This window comes from Empidonax traillii, unplaced genomic scaffold (assembly GCF_003031625.1).
Source record: "Empidonax traillii isolate 1590-97213 ecotype Southwest subspecies unplaced genomic scaffold, ASM303162v1 scaffold177:size1754471, whole genome shotgun sequence".
In the NCBI taxonomy this organism is placed as follows: domain Eukaryota; kingdom Metazoa; phylum Chordata; class Aves; order Passeriformes; family Tyrannidae; genus Empidonax; species Empidonax traillii.
In genome coordinates this window covers 1,237,922-1,258,914 of record NW_020955370.1, presented here as the reverse complement: position 1 = coordinate 1,258,914, position 20,993 = coordinate 1,237,922, and the positions used below count along the sequence as shown (strand labels likewise).

The 20,993-nt window shown below is 46.6% G+C and overlaps 2 protein-coding genes and 1 long non-coding RNA gene across 8 annotated transcripts in view; 1 reads left to right on the top strand and 2 right to left on the bottom strand.

The window, feature by feature from the left end:
• The window catches only part of LOC114058578, a 3,346-nt gene extending 2,298 nt beyond the window's left edge, over window positions 1–1,048 (bottom strand). For both annotated transcript variants that reach the window (XR_003571483.1, XR_003571482.1), the window contains exon 1: window positions 845–1,048. This is a non-coding gene — a long non-coding RNA (uncharacterized LOC114058578). The remainder of the gene's footprint in view (window positions 1–844) is intronic.
• Window positions 1,049–1,347: 299 nt separating this feature from the next.
• LOC114058575 (cytochrome b-245 chaperone 1) lies at window positions 1,348–13,528 on the top strand. 3 transcript variants are annotated; one of them, XM_027886067.1, is made up of 9 exons: window positions 1,348–1,460; window positions 3,629–3,759; window positions 4,641–4,682; window positions 5,918–5,991; window positions 6,880–6,976; window positions 7,857–8,001; window positions 8,531–8,624; window positions 12,875–13,011; window positions 13,460–13,528. In XM_027886067.1, exons 2-8 carry the CDS (start codon window positions 3,675–3,677, stop codon window positions 13,001–13,003), a joined length of 666 nt encoding a protein of 221 aa, XP_027741868.1. In that variant the 5' UTR covers window positions 1,348–1,460; window positions 3,629–3,674; the 3' UTR covers window positions 13,004–13,011; window positions 13,460–13,528. The 3 variants fall into 3 exon arrangements, 2 of the variants coding, with proteins under 2 accessions (XP_027741868.1, XP_027741869.1); XM_027886068.1 differs by lacking the exon at window positions 1,348–1,460 and adding an exon at window positions 1,624–1,723; XR_003571480.1 differs by lacking the exon at window positions 13,460–13,528 and having other exon boundaries at window positions 8,531–9,063; window positions 12,875–12,966.
• Window positions 13,256–20,964, bottom strand: HEXD (hexosaminidase D). 3 transcript variants are annotated; one of them, XM_027886056.1, is made up of 13 exons: window positions 20,649–20,727; window positions 20,567–20,610; window positions 20,370–20,479; window positions 20,209–20,296; window positions 19,110–19,274; window positions 18,040–18,223; window positions 17,374–17,445; window positions 16,485–16,680; window positions 16,048–16,130; window positions 15,164–15,242; window positions 14,985–15,086; window positions 14,388–14,477; window positions 13,256–13,577 (listed from the first exon to the last, which is right to left on the bottom strand). In XM_027886056.1, exons 2-13 carry the CDS (start codon window positions 20,579–20,581, stop codon window positions 13,409–13,411), a joined length of 1,353 nt encoding a protein of 450 aa, XP_027741857.1. In that variant the 5' UTR covers window positions 20,582–20,610; window positions 20,649–20,727; the 3' UTR covers window positions 13,256–13,408. The 3 variants fall into 3 exon arrangements, with proteins under 3 accessions (XP_027741857.1, XP_027741856.1, XP_027741858.1); XM_027886055.1 differs by lacking the exon at window positions 20,567–20,610 and having other exon boundaries at window positions 20,671–20,964; XM_027886057.1 differs by lacking the exons at window positions 20,567–20,610; window positions 20,649–20,727 and having other exon boundaries at window positions 20,350–20,399.
• Window positions 20,965–20,993: the final 29 nt, after the last annotated feature.

Below are 20,993 nucleotides of genomic sequence, written 5' to 3'. Positions count from 1 at the left end.
ATCCAGGAAGGACATTCCTGTGCAACGGAGAGAGGACCAAATACCATTTGTAGGTGAAGTTATACACTGACTTACATAACAGGAATTGAAGAAGTTAAGCCAAACTACAGATGTTTGCACTTCACCCCTTCTGCCTGCCATGAGCAGTTGCTGTAATGGATTGAACAGGAACAGCTTTTTCCATGAGAATGATGTTTAACTGAAACACAAAGGATTCTCCAAATGTAGCCTTCTTGTTCTCGACAGGAAAGTCACTCAGTATTTCAGATGAACCAGAAACTTTCCTCTCCAAACAACAGATTTTCAAACTCAACCCTTTAGCTGATCCACAGTTCACAAAAGCAATGACACCCGTGTTGAACCATAAGATTATCACTGATATTTCAGTTTTGCAGATCCCCCGGAGTTTTTTTTTTTTGAACAATGACATGATTTTTTTTGAGGATTCTGTTTACAATTATAAAAGCTATACAAAAACACCTCGCATTCAATTATCATAACCACCATAGCTATCAAAGCTGAAAGCTAAGGCTTAGAAATACCAAGTATTTCTGAACTTGGAATAAAACATATTGGCAACAGATACAATTTACTAGTGGAAAAAAAAAAAACAAAAACAAAAAAAACCACCAACAAACCAACAGCAGGAACAGAACCTTTTACAAATATCAAGAGTCACATTTGGAAGACTGGGAAACTTAAAGCAGTCAGTTCAGTGGGAATCCAGGTCCCATTGTGGGACTTCTCTGAGCAGCCACTGAGACAACTGTGTGACACTGAGAAACCACTACAACCTTCATCTTCCTGCAGCCTCCTGCCCGTACACAGAGATAAGAAGTATTACCAGATGTAGAAGCAGTACAAGAAATACAAGGAGCTACTGGAGAGGGTTATGAGCTAAAGAGATGATGAGGAGTCTGGAATATCTCTCTGAGGAAAGACTGCAGGAGCCGGGCCTGGTTAGTCTGGAGAAAACCAAGAAGGATCTCATCAATGCATATAAATATCTCCAAGGGTTGCCAAGAGGATGGTGCCAGACTCTTTTCAGTGGTGCTCCCTGCGCCCCTCACACACGGGGCCGTGCCCACCTGTCAAACTGTGCCCAGAGAGGCTCTCCCGCACATCCATCCTCACCCTACAACACTGCACCCCTCTCCTCCGCCAACGCACGAGCCTTCCCCTAATTTTCAACACCGCTAAGGCAATATAACCACGGTAACACCGACACTCTTACACCAGCAGCACCCGCGGGCACAGGCGCCATGTTGAGTCCTGGCATCGCGCCGCCATCTTGGCGCTGCCCTCGCCCCGCCGGGGGGGCGGGCGGTTCGCGTGCCCGTCCCTTGCCCGCACTCAAAATGGCGGCGGGCGCGTCCGGCCCTCCCTGAGGCGGGATCTGTGTGAGGGCGCGGGAGCCGCAGCGGCCGCGGGTCCCTCAGAGCGCGGCCGGAGCCGGGCAGGTACCGCGGGCTCCGGGGGGGGGAGGGCAAGGGGGAAGGGGGGGGCCTCGGTTATGGGTGCGTGGGGGAAGAAAACCCGCGCGTTGGTTGGGTTTGGGTAGCGCTGGTCCCTGTGTGGGGAGGGTCCCCCCATGCCTCCCCCTCACGCTGTGGGTGGGGGGAGCAGGTGCAGGACTGGGAGGTAAAGAAAAATGAGCTCTGTAAAGAAAATTCGCCTGATGTGTGGCCCTGACCCGATGGCTATTGGCGGTGAAGCTTTCCAGGTCTCCTTTCGATGGCTTTTTCTGGGTCGCCCTCAGCCCAGGGCTTGGAGGAAGCGTATGAATGTTTATTTTGGTGCCGGAGATCGGTTTAATGGCAAACCCAACAAATTCAAGCAAAATTGAGGTTTTGAAATTGAATTGAAACAGCAGCCCCAAACCACCTCTTTGTCTGTAATCATAAAATTTTCATGGTTAAACTTTTGTATTTGCTTAAAGCCACGTTTATGATTTATTAATTAAATGTAAATGTAAGAAGCTGCTTTGGTGCTTTTTACCCCGTGGGGCCCCTCTCTTGCAAACAGCAACCTGTGAGAGACAATTCCATTGATGCTGAGTATCCAACATTAAGCCAAGACTCATTTGCACGGAAAATGAATGTGGTTAATGATTAACGACTTCGCTCAATGAATATGGGGGGGGAGATATCAAAGTTTGCATTAATGGATTTTCCTCATCTGAATTATAAATGGGGTGTAATATTTGTGAAATACGCCCGGATTTCTGCAGTGATCTCTGTGCATTTGATAACCTTTAGATATCTTTTAGGTTGCAGGCAGGAGGAGGCATTGTAAGTGCAGAGATATTTTCCGGTATGTTGAGAGCAACTCGCAGGAGTCATTTGAAAATTAAAATTTGATGCTTAACATCCGGAGGAGGTGGAAGCGCGTCTCAGGCATAAGTGGTTTTGCCTCTTTCGGTTTCAGATGCTCTCAGATGTGTTGCTAAGAGATTAAAATCAAAGGCATGGGTGCTTTTTGTTTAACTGAAAGGACTTGGCTAAATCCTCTCCCCTGGAGCTTTGTGTCCAAAGTAGAGCAGAACTGCAGGAGTGTCTTGTTGTATCCAGGGACAGCAGGATAACTCAAGGACTGAAAATCACATGCTTTTCTTTTGTGAGAACCTGGATATGCTTGGGCCTGCTCTCTACATGTTTCTCATGGTTATTGAAAACCTGCTGAATGCTGGCATTCTTCTGGCTAACAGCAGCTTCATGCCAACCTCCTGCAACTGGTTCTGGGGGACAGGCTGCCCGGGGAGATGGTGGAGTCACCACCCCTGGTGGGCCTGGTTTCGTGGTGGACTGGGCAGTGCTGGCTTAATGGTTGGTCTTCATGATCTTAAAGGTCTTTTCCAACCTAAATGACTCCATGATTTTATGCTCTAAGTAGCAAAAAATTAGTGAAAACGCTGCGTGGGATTGCCCAGCTCTGGTTTTAGTTAGTGCCTGCCTTTTTAATCTCCACTGTTAGTTTCTGCCTAGGCTGAAGGTGTGGTCTTGTTGAGGACAGACAGATACACTTGTTGTTGGAAGCTCCTGGTTTGTATTCTTGGGTTGGATTAGAAGAAGGGGATGTCATCTGGCATTATGGGACACTGGCACTGCCTGGCTGTGGCTGTGACCCCCTCCTGGTGTGTCCCCAGGGCTGAGAGATGTCAGAGGTGCAGGAGGCAGCACTGACCTGCCCCAGCTCCCAGACCAGTCCTTCACACAGTCCTTTCAGCTGACGGGGAAATTGCTGTCCAAGAACTTTCCATTGCTCTTGTTTTATTGGTTTGAGGGGCTGCATGAATTAGGAACAACATGGGTCCTGATTCTTGTTTTCCACACTTTTCTTCTGGAATCTGGCTGTGACAGAAAGGAAGTGACTCTTCCACCCAAAAGGAGAAGTTTCTCCAAGAGTTCAGATATTCTTGTTGTTGTTATGCAACTCTCCCTGTAACAGCTTTTCTTTGTGGTTGTTTAAAGTGTGCACGTTGCTCTTCCTGTGCCAAAAGACTGTTCTTCCCCTGGCCATCTTGTATAATGTAGATTAAGACTTGATAACTCTTGAAAAAGTGCTAGGAAGGGACAGGAGTGGAGTTTTCAGTGATTTAAAGTTACTTTTATTTTGTTTGTTTGTCCAGTGAGGTTTCATGAGTCACGCTGGGCTGCGGGGAGTTTCTTTGGAAGATGTACATGTCGGTTGAAAACCGCACGAGTTCCCACCTCCATCTGAAGAGGTCACCCGGCATCCGCTCCTGGTCCCTCTGTGTTGGTAAGACCACAGCGCTCCTCTGCTCATCTCGTCTCCTCTCCTCTTTCCAGAAGAGGAACGATCGTGCTTTGAACTCTCTCTTTAGCACAGCCACTTAGGTTGAAAAACATCTCAGTTTTCAGAAATGGAAAAGTGCAGCATGGCCGTGCTGGGGTTGGATCATGGGTTCATACACAGCATCGTTAAGAGTTCACCACCAACCAGAGGTTGGTGGTGAACTCTTAACGATGCTGTGTATGAAATGGGAAGTCATACAGGATGCTCTGAAAGGCACTTTTATAAACACTAATATACAGGAAAAATAAACTGCTTAGGGCTCTACTGAGGGAGCTGGTGGGGAAAATGTGACACATCCTGCTTTCCAGCTGAGTGACACCACGAGGTTGTCGTTGCTTTCAGTGATGCCGAGCCAAGATCTTTGCAGTTGCGGCCTCTGGGACACGAGGGACTCTTCAGCTGCTTCCCCCCTCCCTGGGAGAAAGGAGCTGGCAGCTTCTGACACAACTTAATTGCAGAAGTTTTCTTTTGGCTCCACGGGGCACTTAAAGGGACAAATAAGGGTTGCAGTGTGTGTATCAGCAGGCTCCAAGTTGTGCTGTGCTGAGAGGAAGTGTGGTGTAATGGTTACACTGAGTCCCTCCCAGGCTCTGGGCCCGGTTGTCTCACAGCATTTTTATTTCTGACTCAGCCCCTGTGCTTGTAGTGCCTTTGCAGAATGCAAGCTTTTTTTATACTGAGTTTAGAGAAAAAAAAATAACCAACTTTCGTGTATTTCAGTGATTTACGTTGCAGTCACATTTGTCCTTTTTTTGGAAAGTGTTTTTCATCAGGGAATTTTAGATTTTTTTTTTTTTTTCTAATTCTCCCCTCTTTCCTCCTAGGAATAGCCTCCATAGGTTTGGCTGCTGCTTATTACAGTGCAGGTAATGGCCTATCATTTTTTTGGAAGAATTATTTCTTTCCTGTTGATCTGTTTTTCATGCTGATGACTCCTGTGCAGCTTCTGCCTGGCCTTACACAGGCAGTGGAGGTACCTGTCCCACTTTGTGACGTGAATGTTATAATCAATACTAATTGTTGCCTGTATGACTTACTGGGCTTTAATGCTCTATTTCTTACTCAGCCTCCCTTTCCATTTACAAGGGTGTTTTTAATAATGCTATTTAGTACTGTGTGTGATTTGTAAATGTGGTTAGCTGGTCCTCACAGCTCTCCCGGGAAGAATCACACAGTGATTCTTTGCCCCCGTAATGAAATGATTCCTTTGCCTCTGACAGAAGTGCTCTGTTTCTCTGGAAACTGTCACATCGTCACTGGCATTGATTACTCAGACACCTTCAGAGCTCAGACAGCTCCTGCTGCTTCCCCCCCTGCAGCAGAGCAGACTGCACCAAATGCCAGCTCTCCTTCCGTCTCTGGGATTTCTCCTGGCAGCTGCCCTGTCATTCTCCTGCTGCATCCTGTTAACATCAAATTTTAAAACTTAATGGTGTGTAGGAACACGCTGCCAATGCAATCCATGTATTGTTAATGAACGAGCAGAATCCGGTGAAAGCTGCTTCAGCCACCAGCTAAAACAGCCTTGTTTATTTTAAGACACTGCAACCAAGTCTTCTGAAACCATCCTGAGCACGGTTCTACTCTGCCCTCGCATAAAAACCTGAGTAAGCAAACTGCTCAGGCTGCTGGATGTAAACATTTCCAGGACATAAAATGCAAATGTTTGTTTGTCAGGAGGGCCAACTGCTTCCTTTTGCTTCAGTGAATTCTCATTGTCCCTTACCCTTGTCCTCTGCAGCACAGATATTTGGTGGTTGGCAGTTCTGTGGATGCCTTTTAAGATGCCTTTGTTTTTAGGGAAGAGAAAGCTGCAGTGTTACAGCCTTGCCAATAATAACACATGCTTATAATTCTGTATGGTTTGAAGCCCAGTGTGAATGAAATCTCTGAAAAATGTGAAGAATTTCTCTGTTTTCATCCTGAGAGAGAGCTGTAGAAAAGCTTGTAGTACAACTAAAGGCAAAAATGTTCCACACGAGAAACCTTTTTTCCCTTCTATTGCCTTTAAAGGGAGCATGCTGCTGCTTTTAGAGCTGCTTGAATACCAAGGAAGAGGGAGAAAAAAGAGTTAAATTTGTGTGTTTTTTGCATTGTTCAGACAGCTTGGCATGGAAGCTCTTCTATATGGCTGGGTGTTTCTTTGTGGCAGCACAGAACCTGGAGCAGTGGGAGGTAAGATGCTGACCTCAGAAATGAGGTGGTGGGAGTAAGAAGCAGTTGGCAGATGCTGGTTCCAGCAGCCCCACACACTTGCTCAGTCCAAACAGACCAGTCTGCTTTTGGGGAAACCCTCTGGGGTTGCTGTACTGGGACTAGAATTAGGACAGTAATTCTTTGACTATTTAAACATGAAAACATGAAGCTAAACATGGGTATTTTTAAGGGGAGACTTGCCCCAAAATGTTTTGTGTCTTACATGAGAGAGTGAACGATCAGCACATTCAGCTGCCACCACATGATTTTGTACTTTCCCTTCCAGCCAATGGCAGAACATTAAATAGGGGACCCTCCAGGATGCTCAGCTGTTTTCCTCTGGGACAGGGATGGTGTAAGCTGGTTTATAATGACAGCAACAAGCCATTATATAGGATTGTCACCCTGCTGAGCTGAGTTGGATTAGAATGTGCAGCTCACACACAAGACATCCTCTCTTCATGGACTGTCAGGGATATTTGGGAGCTGGTGTAAGCCCGGCCCACAGAGCACAGCTCTGGAATGCCAAGTGCATACACCAGAATGAAAATTACAGGAGTTACAAGTTAGTGTTCACATTTGAGTCCAGGCAAAGTTTTTATGACACAAGGAATGTGGCAAGAGGGGCAAAGAACCCAGTTTTAACTCCCCTCTAGAAGTAACACAGGAGATGTGGTAAAGTCTTGTTAAAGCCAAGAGCAAGACTGTGATTTTCACAGTCTAATAAAAGAGGAATGTCTCTAAACTAACTGTATTTTTCTGTTTTACTGAGTTATTTTCCCACAGAACTATTTTTATTTTACATTGAAGCATAGCTATTGATGGTGTGTTGAAGAAAATCATGTTTTTTCTTTCTCAATTTTACAGGAAGCTGTATTTGATAAGAACAAGGGAACAGTCTGCCTAAAAACATTCAATCTGTACAAAAAAATACTGACCTTGTCCAAAGGAGGCCACGAACAAGGTGAGAAAGCAGCATCTGGTGGAAGATGTGAGCAGCAGAAGGAATGGATTTGTGCCCATTTCATGGCTTCTCTGGAGTTCTGTACTCCAATTAAGTTGCATCTGCTTCCAGATCTGCTTTGTTCCCAAGCAGCAGATGTAACAATCTGCCTCTCAAGGCCCAAATGCTTTTTGCATGTGCTGAATGCATCTTGTTAATTATTTTAATCCAAGGTAGCTGGGCTTGCACATTGTTTTCCAGAGCAATCTTAGCCATTCCTTTGGGATGCTAACATACAGGTTGACCTTTCCTTTGGCCACCCTGCTTGGCAGGTGGGACTGGTGGAAAAAAACTTAATTTTTGCATCCAGAAGTTGAGATTCTGTAATCTAATCTGCTTTTGGTAGCAGGCAAACATTTAGATCTATGCAAGCAGAAATGTTGCATCTTGCAGATATATAATATGCAATTAAAGCAGCTTATTCAGTGGGCTCAGTTTAATGCAGTACCCGATGTCTTTTGGGCTTGCTGTTGGATTAACAGAACCTGCAGGGTAGACAGGAGTTCTGTTGCAAACTGAAGAGGATCCTCTTCCTTGTCTGAGCTTTTATTCAAAGCAACTCTCAGTGTGCTTAGAAAACTGGCAACATTTGGAACGTCCTTAAGCTGACCTGGTTTTGAAGCCATTCCGTTTGGAGGTGGAAGATGAGAGATGTGGAGAGCAGGACATTTAATGTTTCTCAACTTCTCTTCAGGGGGTGTGAGCACATCTCTCCCTGAGAGGTTATTTTGTAATACTTGGTGATATAAACATTTCTTTTGGGTTCCATGAAGCAGGTCCCTCAGTGCTGAGGGTTCCGTCCCCGCTGACAGCCTGCCCTGTTCTCCACGTGTGTTTGCAGTGGTGGCTCTGCTGAGCGAGATCCGGGATGTGAACGTGGAGGAGGAGGCCGTGCGCTACTTTGGGAAGGGTTACCTGGTGGTGCTGCGCTTTGTCACCGGATTCTCCCACCCCCTGACCCAGAGTGCCGTGCTGGGCTGCAGAAGGTGCGCTGGGGACCTGTTAAATTACATTGAGGAAGGTGGGAAATGCCAGTCATTGAGACTGAGCTCAGCTTTCAGACTCGCTGCCGTGACCTTGTGTTACTCAGTTTGGAAACCTTTTAAACCTTAAAGGTTTTCCGTTGTGGATGTTTGGGTAACGCCATCTATCGGGATCATATTTAGATGTCTAAGGTCCCTTTAGTGCTGCTTGTCTGCTGGACTTGCCTTCCTCAGCTGTGCAACAGCAGAGGGGATTAATCCTGTTTTGCAAACATTCAATGTATTAACATTCAGTTAACAGGGGATTTGTTGTAAGCATTGGTAATAAGGACCCTGGCAGCAGGAGCTGGGGAAAGGATTGATTTGTTCTGATGTGGAAGTAATGGCTTGTTGTGGGATGCTGTCAATCCTGATCTGTATGTCTTACAGAGTAGTCCCTCCAAGCAGTTATTCCCAAGAATTAGTGTGCTTGTTCTTGTCCTGTCAGCACCACAGTTCCACTAACTCTTCCATTGTTTCTTCCTTCCCACAGTGATGTGGAAGCAGTTGCCAAACTCATCACTAGTTTTCTGGAGCTGCACAGAGTAGAAAGCCCACAAGATTTCTCTCAGAGCAGCGAAACAGAGGCGAGTGATGCAGATGAACCACAGGATAAATACTAATAGTCATCATGAGCTGCAGCAAGTAGAGGCTTTCACACATCTGGAAAACACTCTGCTTGTTCTGCAGAAAAAGAAATCCCTCACAACCTCGGCCTGGGCATTTCTCTACAATTTGCAATGGGAGGAATGTGTCTTAATGCACCTCATTTAGTGCTAAACTGCTTCGAGAGCCACGGTCCAAGAGTTGCTGTTGTAGAGTCCAAAGCAAATTCGGTTTCAGTTGCTCTTCTGCCTTAATTCCTGCACGTGGACACTGCTGGCTTCTGAACTTTGTCAGTTCACCACTGACAAACTTGTCTAGGAATAATTATTTATTGATGGATCGGTATGAAATAATTGCTTTCCCATTAGTGAAGCGGAGGTGCAGATGCAAAGAGCCTCTTACTGCAAACATCTGCTGCAGGTACAGTACATGAAGTGTAGAAGAGTTGGATTTGTAACTCCTGAAGCAATGCTTTGAGGTTTGACTTGAAATGTTATGACTGAATATATTGCTAAATCGGTTTTTAAGCAGCTTAATATATGCAATTAGTTAGGTGATGCAGAGTAGTGGCACTTTTATATTCTCTACTACTGACTTGCCATTAGATAACCATGGGAATTTAAGTCTGAGTACCTGTCTTGGAATTTGGAAGATCAGGTTGTTTAACCTGTAACATTGTTTGAACTTCCCTGGGACTGGCTGAGGAGCCATGAATAGCAAAGGGAAGAGTGATCATGCCGATGATTCACTGTCTTTGGGATGTTCTAGATTAACCCTCTTCTGCTTCCCTTCTGGGCATTCACTACCCCAGGACAGAATAACCTTTTCCTAGACCTCAATGTTTACTATTTTAACTGTGTGTTTAGAAAGGAAGCTAGGACAGACATCTCTTACTTTAGGTAGGTAAAAGTCTGATGTCAAACACCGTGGTAGCCTAGAGTTGTTTATTATTTCCTCACTTGAAATACCGAAGTGCTAAATAATAATTTTTTAAGATAGCTGGGATAGATTCCATGTTTGACTTGTACCATGTTTTACTCCAGGTCTGTAGTGTCCTCTGTTCTGACCAATGATTTCAGAAAGAGCTAAAATAATAACTTTTCAAGGTGTTTTTTGAAGTCAAAGCTACCTCTCTAAGCCATCATATTCTGTCTAGAAGTAAAACTCCATCATGTTAGCATCAACATGTCAGTACAAGAACAAAATTGTAAAGAGCTGAAAGTTCCTTCAACATGCTTGTACTGAAGCTCACTAGGTATTATTTAGGAATCTTAAGACCTGAATTAGAAAATGCTTACACAGCTAGTTGTGAGAAATGTGAACAGGGTACAAGGTAACTGTTGTCTGCTTTCACCACTGGCCAGCAGCAAATGTCTCCTGGCAGCAGTTCCTTCAGGACTTAAGAGCCTGTGTTTGAAGTTGCTCTACCTCAACAGGGAGGAGGCTCTGAAAAGCTTTCAGCAGAAGCCACGTCCTGCTGTGTCTTCCACAGAGCTGGAGCCGAGCACCTGCTGCTCTGACCAAACCCAGCTTGTACCAGGGTTTGCCTTCCAGCTGCTCAGCCCTGGGACGTGGCTGGGAGGCAAAGGCTCACAGTGCTGTCAGTGTGGAGGTAATCTCCCTGCAACAGGGAGATGTTTGCTTTAAACAGGAAAAGACGCTTGTAATCGCGTCAGGTACCAGTGCAGACCTCTGCCACTACGTGTTGGTGAAGTTCTCTGAGTCGATGGAACAATCATGTGGTTTTCAGTCCCTACCCCACATCACTACAGCTGGGAAGGTCCTGTGTGTGAATGGGAGAAAATGAGGCAATTAGCTCAATTTGGCCTTTATTCTGAAGCACAGCTGTAAGCTGAGCACAGTCATCAAACCTTAAATGTTGCAGGGTGTAAGACCTTGGAGAGTTCCTCATTTAAATCCATTGTAATTTATACCCCAAGTGGTGCTCATTTTAGAGAGAGGAGAATGAGATTGGGGATTTGGAGAACTCTTTCTTTCCCCACAGTTTAAAATGAGAATGGTGAGTGTTCTAAGGGCTTGCAGTAAGAAATACTGAAAAAAACCTGAAGTGTTTAACGGTACAGTGTAGGCACAGCCTGTGGTAGCTGCTGCTCTGTGTCAAGGACATGAAGAGGGCATTTGTGCTGAGCCCGTGGGTAAAACAGGAAGAACCACCTGCATTCAGTCACAGCTATACTGGGCTTCTTTTGTATTCCCACGGGAGCTGACATTCCATGGAAGATGGAAGCCTGTGCATCCAGCTTGCTGTGCATTCCTGCTGTCAGTGATGGATAGACTAATGGACTGTGCAGCATCTCACACAAAGACTGAAACAATGTATGGAAAATTGGAAATCCCCAGAAAGGGGAATGACCTCTAACAAGGTACAACCTGGCTGGAAGTACATCCTGTGGAGTAAGTTGCGTTTTGGGTTATGTCCAGTGATCACCTCACTGAAGGTGTTGTGTGGTGTCCCCCTCAGCCCTGTGTCCTGCTGTGGTGGCAGGAGAGGGGTGGCAGCTGCCACTGTGTGTCTGGGAGGGGGGTTTTGACTCCTCAACCTCTCAGAGCAGCTGAGCCATCCCCTCCTGTGCCATTTCCATTTGGCATTGGACAACTCTGCCACTGTACAAACAAGTACAGCTACACTGGGAACCTGAATTCCATAGTCTGACCTAAAGGGAAGCACTGAGGGAATTGTCTCTTCCTGTGGGTTCTGCCGGGTGTGTTTGGGCACTGCTGCCTGATACACCTGGGAACGTCCTGTTTCTCTTGGTCCACGTTTGCTTCCTGCCCTCAAAAACTTGATCTTTGGCAGCTGGAAGACATCACCCCACTTTGAGGTTTTGCAGTAACTGTGTGTGTGTAAATTTAACTTGCAAATGGCCTTAAAGGTGGGTTTGGTTGTGGCAGTGTCTGTGCCCTCCTCACTGATGTGGGGCAGCTTGAACTGTTGAGGACAGCAGGTGCTAACTCAGGACAGGTGCTGTTCTTCCCTCTTTGGACTGGTCCTCTCATCCTCCTCGTTTGCCACTTTTCACCGTTTTGCCAAAGGCTTTTTTGGATGGTTTTCCTCACTCCTCCTGGGCCCAGCAGATTGAAAGGCCCAGGAAATGTAGCCTTAGGTGTGCTTGGGGTGAAGTGGCTTGGACTCAAAGAATGATGTGAAAGACTGGTTTTGTTAGGAAATGAAGTCCTCTTGGGACAGTATTACAGGAAATGGAGTTGTCTTTTTTGCATATCAGGCCATCTACTGACTTGTGCCTGGACAGCTGTGCTTTATAGGACTTAGAAATTATTTAAAACCAGACCTTAGGTTAGACCTGACACCCTGCCCCATAAACCAACCCTGTCTGTCATGTCCTGTACCACGACTGTGCTGCAGGGACAAAACCAGAGTGCATGGAGTGCCTGCTGGCCAGAGAACGCTGCTTCAGGTAATAATCCAATAATCCAGTGTTGGGATGTTTCACAGGGAAGTAGGATCAGCTGTGCAAGTCTCAAAAAAAAAAAAACAAAACAAAGTATTTAAACTGTTTAGTTGATATCTGACTCTTGGGCTGTATTTATGAAGTTACAGGTACCAAAAACTCAGCTGGCTTAATAGTAAATAAAGAGTGCTAGTCCTGACACTGTCATAGATTGCTGAGAGGCAAAAATGCTTCTTGAAACTGTTCAGAAATTGCCTTTTTTTTCTTTTTTACTGTAAAATTGCAAGTAGAATTGCAGCAAGGCCTTGTTATACTGTCTTTTTTTTAAATAAGTGCATTGATAAAATCAAATTTGATAACTTGTTTTGCATCACTGTAGTATTTTGTATTGTTTTTAATTAAAATTATTAAAATATTAATGGCTGTCTAAATTAGTCCTTGACACAGACCTGCTGGAGGAGTTAATGGAGACCCAACTCTCCACTGGTGAATATATTTCCACCTTCCCTCCTTTAAACCAAACCAACATGCCACACACACAAAAAGCAGCACATTTCCAAAAACATTTTGAGTATCAAAGGATTTAATCAAGAAAAATAAGATCTTATTTAGTTCAAGGTATGTAACTCTTGTAAGTAAGGTATGCGCAGCAATGGCTTAGTTTTAGATAACAATCTGCATGTGGACCTGATCACCTCGTGCCTCTGCTGAGACCTGGCAGCACCTGCCAGGCCCTGCTAATCCCTGACCTCAGGCTAATCAAAGAAGCATTTAAGCCCCACACTTTATGTGTTTCAAAGACTGAAAAAATCCAGCCCCAAATGTGGAACAAACCCACTGCTCCTGCTGTGGAAGGACTGGTGATGGAACAGCAGGACACAGCACAGCTGACACCCGGAGGAGTGGCAGGACAGAACAAAAGGACCTAAAGCACAGTGTAAGTATCCTAAATGTTTCTTTTTATGAACATTGCAAAGGCTGGACATGTTGGGCACTGACTGGAGCAGAACTTGGAGAACTTCTCCAGGTACTGTTAAGTAAGAAAGTCTGTTGCTGCAAATACTGACTGGGTTTTTCTCCAGGGTGGTGACTCACTCCTGCCTTCTGTTCACCTGACTTACAGGGCAGGTGAATTAAGGCTCCGAGTGTGTTAAGACAGGAAGATTAAAATAGACTTGAAGTCTATTACACCAATAAATTCCTTCTTGCCCTCAGGTCACTGTTGTTTAATCACAGTTCAGCTCTCCAGATGACAAACCCCAGCTCCATGACTAGTTGCTGGTTTTCACTAGCCATGTTTTCCCATGGAATGAGACAGACTAATTGAAGTGCCCCTAATTTTGTGCTTTTATTGCTTCATCTAAATCATCCACCACTTGCTGCAGCTTCTGTAGGCTGGGGTGGACGTTCTCCTCCATCCACTCCTCTATGGCACACGGGTGGAAAACTTGCTCCATGGCTGCTTGGAGGTCCTGCACCACAGCATTCCACTTGGAGAGGAGGCTGAGCAGAAGGGAGAAGGAAGGAACAGGGACATTTGCAGGTGAGCTCTGCCTCAGGGGAGGGTTGGCTTACTGGCCTGAGGAAGGGAGTGCTGCCCTTGAAATAACTTTACAGGAAAAGAAGCATCTATTACAACAGCCCAAAGGACCTGATTTTGTTCAGATGGCAAAAGGGTGATGCTGTTTCTGTTTAAGTACCAATAATTCTGGCACTTTCCTCATGCAAGGACTTTTAAAGTACCAAGATGTGAGCTCAAACAACCACTATACACATTTTAAGTGTAACTGAAACCTGCTGTGAGACTTGTTGGGAATTTAATTCTGGGTTTTATCAGAGAGAGGAGATGCAGTTGTATATTCACCTTATCACAGAAAAAAAAAATAATAGCGTGAATTGGCAAAATGTGCAGGACAAGTTCAGAACAGCACGTGGTGACAGGGAGCAGGGTCTGGCTTTATTCCAGTCCCTGTCTGAAATCCTCCACCAAGACAAACCACTGCACAGCAGTAGACAAGGGAGAGGTTTGTGGAGACCAGTTTTGTACTTGTATTCAAAGAATTTATTCAACAGAAGGCAGGCAAACATGAAATTAGAATCCGAGAATGGTTTGAGTTGGGAGGGAACTCTGATCATCTAAATCCAACCCCAACATTTTCTGTTCAAAACCATATTATGAATACTTAATCTTGTTTGATTCCCACCAATTCTTCTGAGATAATTACAGAAAGAGGCAAGGACTCAAAACTCTGTAATTAGGTGCCCAAAATATGACAGACTGTTTCCCATGTGATGCAAACCAAGAGGTGTTACCTGACTGCATCTGGCTGGAAGAGGTGCATTATTACAGGGTGAATAATCTTCCTTTTCCTGTGGTAGGGGCTGAACCAGCCTGTGACATACCTGAGAATGGATATCAGTAGGAGCAGAGTTGGAAAGAGCAGTGATATCTGGGTTTGTGGGATGACAGGGAGGTGGGTAAGACTTCAGCTGAACTTCTGCACAGAGATAATGCTTTTATTTAAGTCTGTCTATCTTTGGAACTAGCATGTAAAACACTGTTCTTGGCAGATGATAAAACCTGATCATCTGCTGCAGTTTAAGCTTCATTTCGAGCTCCTTTTTTTGTAACTGCACCATTCAAAATTTTCATTTCAACTTTAAATAGCAGTAAAATGTAATTCAGGAATAGAACTAGATGTCTGAAATAAAGGCAGCACACAGCATTTAGGAATTCTGCTGAAGTATTTTAAATTGTCATCTAAATATGATGTTCTGCTAAGGTGCCACTGATGCCTGAAATGCAGAGCTTGATGTTTAAATCATTTTGGTGGAATTGTGCCCCACTTGGAGGTGATGCAGCTCCAACACTGGGGCAGCCAGGCAGGGAAGCAACAGAAACCTCAGTACCTGTTCCTTTCCAGAAGTTCATCCACTGATGACTTGAGGTAGAAACTCACTTCTGTCACAAGGGTGAGGATGTTGCTCCCAGGGAAGGTCCCCACACTCGTGCTGGACAAAAAGGATCCATTATTTTCTGAACTTACCACACAAGGAGAAGCACCTGAATTCTCCAGCTGGAATTTCACCTCATGTAAGTATCAATTTCCAGGTTAGACATTCCCAGGAGCTTCTCCACGTTTTCTTTAACCTTTTCAGAGTAGCCACCTGGCAGAAGACAGTGGAAATAAGGAAAAGGAGCCTGAGGGACGAAAATGTTCACACAGGAGGGTTTTTCTGGAGTTCTCTGCATTGGCTCAGCTGTTCTCCTTGGGTGGAGATTTTTTTTAAAAGGTAAAATGGGAATAGAAGAAGAAAAAAACACTTGTGGGTGGGAAGTGGAGCACATGGTCTTTCACACAGTTGTCTGGTAAAGCATTTGCCAGCTCTGAGCTTCCCATTCAGGATGCTGAATATTTCTAGTGCCTGAGTTTAAAATCAGTAGGCTGTGGGGCTTTGTTTTGAAAATGAGAAATGCAGCAAGACTAAAAACAAAACCCTTTCTGTTGGCAACTGCCTGTAAAGAAACCAGAAACTACAGGAAGTATTTTACCAGGCAGTGTCCTTCCTATATCCATTTTAAGAAAATTGATTCCTTGAAGCAACTTTTATACTTAAACAAGATCTAAATCTAAACTAAATTAATCTCATTTATATGTCACTATTGTTTCAAATCAGTTTAAAAAGCAATTCAGCTTCTTAAATTTATTTTTTATTATAAACATAAAGTTTCTCATCATTTGTGGGTTAGAACATAATACATGATGAGTATCCAATGGCTATTTTTAAATACTCAGGCCAAGAGCCTTCTCTGCTGCCATAACTGCAAACTGTAATTTACTGTTCATAATTCAGACCACCATCAGATACTCAAACCACCTCAAAACACAACAAGCCTGTGCCAACCTTAGGGCCAGGTCAGCTCCCTCTTGTGCAAGGCATTAGCTGAGAGAGAATAAAGTTGTCATTGTACCATTCTGTAGTGCCTGCAGACACACAGCCAGGGATGGAATTGCCACTGGGAGAAGCTCACACAGAACAGAGAAGTGATCATACCTGTGTCAAAAAAAAAAAATCCATTATTAGATATTTTACTGGTAGAACATACTAAACAAGTGGGAAGTTTTAATATTTCAATCCTTAAAATTAAAGAGCTTTAGAAACATCAGCTTCTGTCTCAGAGAAGGGACCTCCCATCTCTGAAACACAAAGTATTCCTGTCTTACTGATAAGAACAGATACAAACCAAATTACTTTCTCAAGGCAAATCAGAGACAGAAATTGGAATTCAGCTCTCTGGTATTCCCTTGCAAAGTTCCCTTCCACTTCCCCAGCCTCCCTGCAGCCCTTGGGGAGTTGTGGGGTGGGAGTTGCCTCCATGATCCCCCTGGAACCATTCCATGTTCTCACCTCTGCCAGCCCGTCAGGGCGATACCTTCCAGGACATCAGGGGGGGTCCTGCTGGCCACTTCCAGCCACTCCAGCTGGTTCTTCAGGTGGTGCCCAATCAGTGTGAGGGACTGATTCGCTCCTGTGGCTCCTTTAAAGGCACTTGCAAACCACACCTTGGAGAAGCCACATCTCCGATACTTCTCTATGAGCTGCACTGCAATGAGACACAAAGGGGCACTCACAGGATGAGCTTTCTACATTTTCAGCCCTGGCTGAAATGCTGGAGTAAAGAGAGACCAAGGTCCAGTTGAGGTTGGTGAGGTCCCAAGGATGGGACACCTGACACCTTCTCTGAGGGGCCTTTTTGTATTCAATTCCCTGGGATTGTTACAATGCCAAAGGAACCCTGGGCACGTAACAAGCCTGCACAACATCTCACAGCTCATTCTTCTTCCAACAAAGAAATATTTTCATGCATGTTAAATGCCTGATTGGAGCCTTTAGGAGTTTCCCTTTGAGCTCTGTAGATGTCTGAAGCCTTGAAGCTTCTTTTGCAGAGCTGCTCAGTACAGGGCTATCTGCTCCCACTGGTTTCAGGGTGAGGAGAGTTGATGTAACTGTGCTTGTGAAAAACCTCTCAATGCCCCATCAGTGTTGAAAAGAATTAAGCAGCAGACAATTCAAATCCTTCATATAAGAAACATAAATAGTACAAGGAAATTATTAATAGCAACTCTTCTATGAACTCAAACGGGCTGTGTTTATGCTATTAAAGCAATAAGAAGCAATTTAAAAAAACAGAATAGTTTGGTGTCCAACTTAGGTATGCTTTAATGACACAAATTTGCTTTGGCTCTTTTGCTTAAACAGCTCTTTGCTTTCCCCAGCTGAGCAGAGAAGCACCAACCTTTGCCCTCCACGTGCAGGTCGGCAGCGTAGTCCCAGATCATGAGCTGCACCAGCTGGGGGACCCCCGACTCTGCAAGGAACAGAGCTCTCCTAAGCAATGGAAAACAGCCAGGTAAAAGGCAGAACTAAGTACAGATTATTGGTGCAGTAGCACATGTGAGGTGGCTCTGAAAATGCTGGAACTCCATCTGTGCTCAGACCACTCAAATTTTAGCAGTGGTTTCATATTTTTCAACAAACAAGACTCGTGATGTCAAGGTCTTGGAGCTACACCCTGAGGTGTTCCCAGGGCTGCAGTTTCTCTCTGTGTTTGCACCACTGGGACCAGGTGCTGCACAGAGCAACAGCAAACACTGGAGGGTGGTGAGAGACACAGAGATTTAGACTTGGACCACAGGCTGTTTTATTTGAATGCGTTAAGAAAGCAGAATCAATGGCAACCACTGCACGACAAGCATTTTGTTTATGTGTTCAGACTTGCCCACAGTCACACAGAAAGTCTGTGACAGCCAAGGACTGAGTGTTTCTGTTCTCTGGTCAAACAGATATATCTCAGCTCTCCTTGTCTGCATTATTTTCAGTGCCAGCAAATCTGTTTTAACTGGCTGTGTAAACCTTTTTGTATGACACAAAACACGCCTCACCCCCATCCTTGGTCACACACCTGCCAGTGTTTCCTCACTCATGCCCCTGAGCATGTCGTCCCACACGATGGGAGTCACCCTGGGGTAAGATGAGGCCACACAACTGGCAACTGCCTTTATGTGGGCCAGGCACAGCTTCTCTGGGGTGTTGTGTGGCTGCTGCAGCCACTGCTTGGACTCCTCTCCCTCCCCGAGGTAGTAGACCTGAAACATCAACAAAGAATCCTGACTGCTTATGCAGAAAAAGAAAATGAGTTTGACCTGGTACCATTAAGTAACTTGGGGGCATGTCCAAGTGCAGTCCCCCCATACCTGCTCCATGCAGAGAGTGCATTCAGGCCTGTTAAGATGGATATGCATTTAAACTCTTTGCTGTTTTAGAGCAGGTTTTATCCACAACACATTTATTCTACATAAATAGCATTTTGCTCTGTAAAAGCTTGCAGCTCCTTGTCCAACCTTGACATCAGTTCTCACACAACAGGATACAAACCACTGACTTATACCAGTACAGTTAAGTGATCACAGTGAATCCCAGGGATCTGTGTACCATCAAGGATGGTTTTATGAAACTATGAGGCAGGAGAAAACTCAAGGTTCTGTTTCTCAAGGAGACAAACTCCCAAGATAAAAAAAATCCTTTCCTCCCACAAAAAGGCTTACTTTGAATAACTTGGCCAGAACAGTGAGACAACATTTTACATAAAACTCACATCCTTTGTACTAAACAGCTCCAGTGGATAATCTCACTTTAAATACTCATTTGACCTAAAGCCAAATGCTGAGTTAGACTTAAGGAGCTGCTTTCAATACTTTGATATTATACTCAGACTAAGAGGAATGACATCCCTTGTTACTGAAATCAATTAGTGTCAAAAAGGCTTTTCTATTCTGGCTTGAGTCGTGTTTTCTCTCCCCCAAATCCCACCCAAACTGAAATGCAGAGTCACAGAATCACAGAATGTTCTGAGCTGGAAGGGACCCGTGAGGGTCATAGAGTCCAACTCTTAAAGTGAATAGCCTGTGCAGGGTCTCAGCCCTTGCCATCACTCCTCAGAGGGAAAAATTCCCATCTCAAGGGAAGTCCCACCTCATCACATCCGATGTGGAGCCATTCCAGGCCCTCGTGCAGGGCCATGACCTGGTCAATCATGGCCTTGACCAGCGCCAGAGACTCCTCCTTGTGCGGGTTCAGGGCGTTGGGCAGCGCCGGCACCTCCCGCAGGTGGGAGAACTCCCTGTGCTTCAGCACAAACTGCAAGGGAAAGGAGAGCCTGGGGAGCAGCCATAGGACGAGGGACAGCGGTGTCCCCTGTCACCAGGGCTCTGAGAGCACGTCCCGCTAAAACTGAGAGTGGCTGGGAGTGAGCACCAGGACCAGCACAGGGTGGAACAGGCTGGGGGGACGTGGCTGTGCCCATGTTTCTGGGGGATCTGGGTGAAGGAGATGGTGCAGTGTGACCCTGATGCCAAATCCTACAGCTGGATAATGGAAACATTGGGATTTACATCAGAGATTTCCTAACACAGAATCACAGCATGGTTAAGGTTGGAAAGGACCACAGTGGGGCATCTGGTCCTGCCTCCCTGCTCAAGCAGGGACATCCCAGAGCAGATGGCACAGGATTGTGTCCAAATGGTTTTTGAATATCTGCAGTGAGGGAGACTTCACAGCCTCTCTGGGCAATCTGTCCCAGTGCTGGGTCACTGCACAGGGAAGTAGTTCTTCCCCATGTTCAGGTGAGGCTTCCTGTGTATCGGTTCCTGCCCGTTCCTCTTGTGCCATTGCTGGGACCCCGAGCAGAGCCAGGTCCATCCTCTGCCCCCTCCCTGCAGCCCCTGACACACACTGGGGAGGTCCCCTCTCAGTGGCTCCTCTGGCGGCTGAACAGCCCCAGCTGCCTCAGCCTTCCCTTGTCACAGAGATGCTCCATCCCTTCAGCATCTCTGCAACCTCCTCTGGATCTGCTGCAGCTGCTCCATGTCTCTCTTATGCTGAGGATCCCAGCACCGGACACAGCATTGCAGATGTGCCTCCCAGGGCTGAGCAGAGGGGACAGGATCCCTCCCTGACCTGCTGGCAGTGCTCCCTAACGCCCCCCAGGATCCCACTGTCCTCCTTGCCCCCCCAGGCACTGCCGGCTCAGCACACCCACCCTGCTCCCCCATCCCGGCCCTGCCTCGCTCACCTCCATGTGCCCGAAGCTCTGCACCAGCGGCACCACGTCCAGACCCTGCTCCCGCGCCCGGCTCAGCACAGCCCGCAGCTCCGCGGGGCTGGGGAGAGACTGTCAGTGCCCGGGGCACGGGGGGTACCAGGCAGGTGGTACCTGTGGGTTTGTGGCAGTACCTGTAGGCGTGCGGAGCCCGCAGCGGCTCCAGAGGCCCCGTGTATGGGAAGGTGTCCTCATATTCCAGCAGCAGCCCGGTGGCACCCAGGGCACGGAACAGCGGCAGCACCTGCGGGACGGGGTGAGTCCTGGTGTCCCCATCCCCTCCTCACCTGGGCCAAGTACATCCCTCACCTGCCCCAGGTACATCCCTTACCTGCGTCAGGCACATTCCTTACCTATGCCTGGTAAATTCTGCACCTGTCCCAAGTCTCACCCTCTCCAGGTCTCCCCCTCACCTGTTCCAGGTCCTTCCCTCACCTGTTCCAGGTACGGCGCGCGGGGCGCGGCGCCCTTCAGGTCCAGGTGCACCAGGCGACGCCGCATGCTCCGGCCTCGATTGCTTTGGGCTGTCGCCGCCGTGACCCGGCACACACCGCCCGCCCGCGTCCCGCCGCCCCGGCCCCGCTGTCCCGGCGCTGCCCGCCCGCGTCCCGCTGTCCCCCCGTCCCGGTTCCCCTCTGTCCCGGTTCCCCGCTGTCCCGCTGCCGCCCCTCCGCCGCTCCCGGCCCTGTGCCGGGCCCTCCCGCCCGGCCGAGGGCGCTCCCCAGGCAGGCCAGCCCAGGACGAGGCGCGCCGAGCGC

Excerpts from the sequence above, each read along its gene's own strand:
- HEXD (XM_027886055.1), bottom strand. The coding sequence starts at position 20,736 with ATGCGGCGTCGCCTGGTGCACCTGGACCTGAAGGGCGCCGCGCCCCGC. Across the intron at positions 14,478-14,984 it reads GAACTTCTGGAAAGGAACAG|GTATGTCACAGGCTGGTTCA; the intron begins GTACTGAGGTTT and ends ATCCATTCTCAG. Across the intron at positions 13,578-14,387 it reads TTCCAGCCAGATGCAGTCAG|CCTCCTCTCCAAGTGGAATG; the intron begins GTAACACCTCTT and ends CCTTCTGCTCAG.
- LOC114058575 (XM_027886067.1), top strand. The coding sequence starts at position 3,675 with ATGTACATGTCGGTTGAAAACCGCACGAGTTCCCACCTCCATCTGAAG. Across the intron at positions 5,992-6,879 it reads AGAACCTGGAGCAGTGGGAG|GAAGCTGTATTTGATAAGAA; the intron begins GTAAGATGCTGA and ends TCAATTTTACAG. Across the intron at positions 8,625-12,874 it reads CTCAGAGCAGCGAAACAGAG|ACTGAAAAAATCCAGCCCCA; the intron begins GCGAGTGATGCA and ends TGTGTTTCAAAG.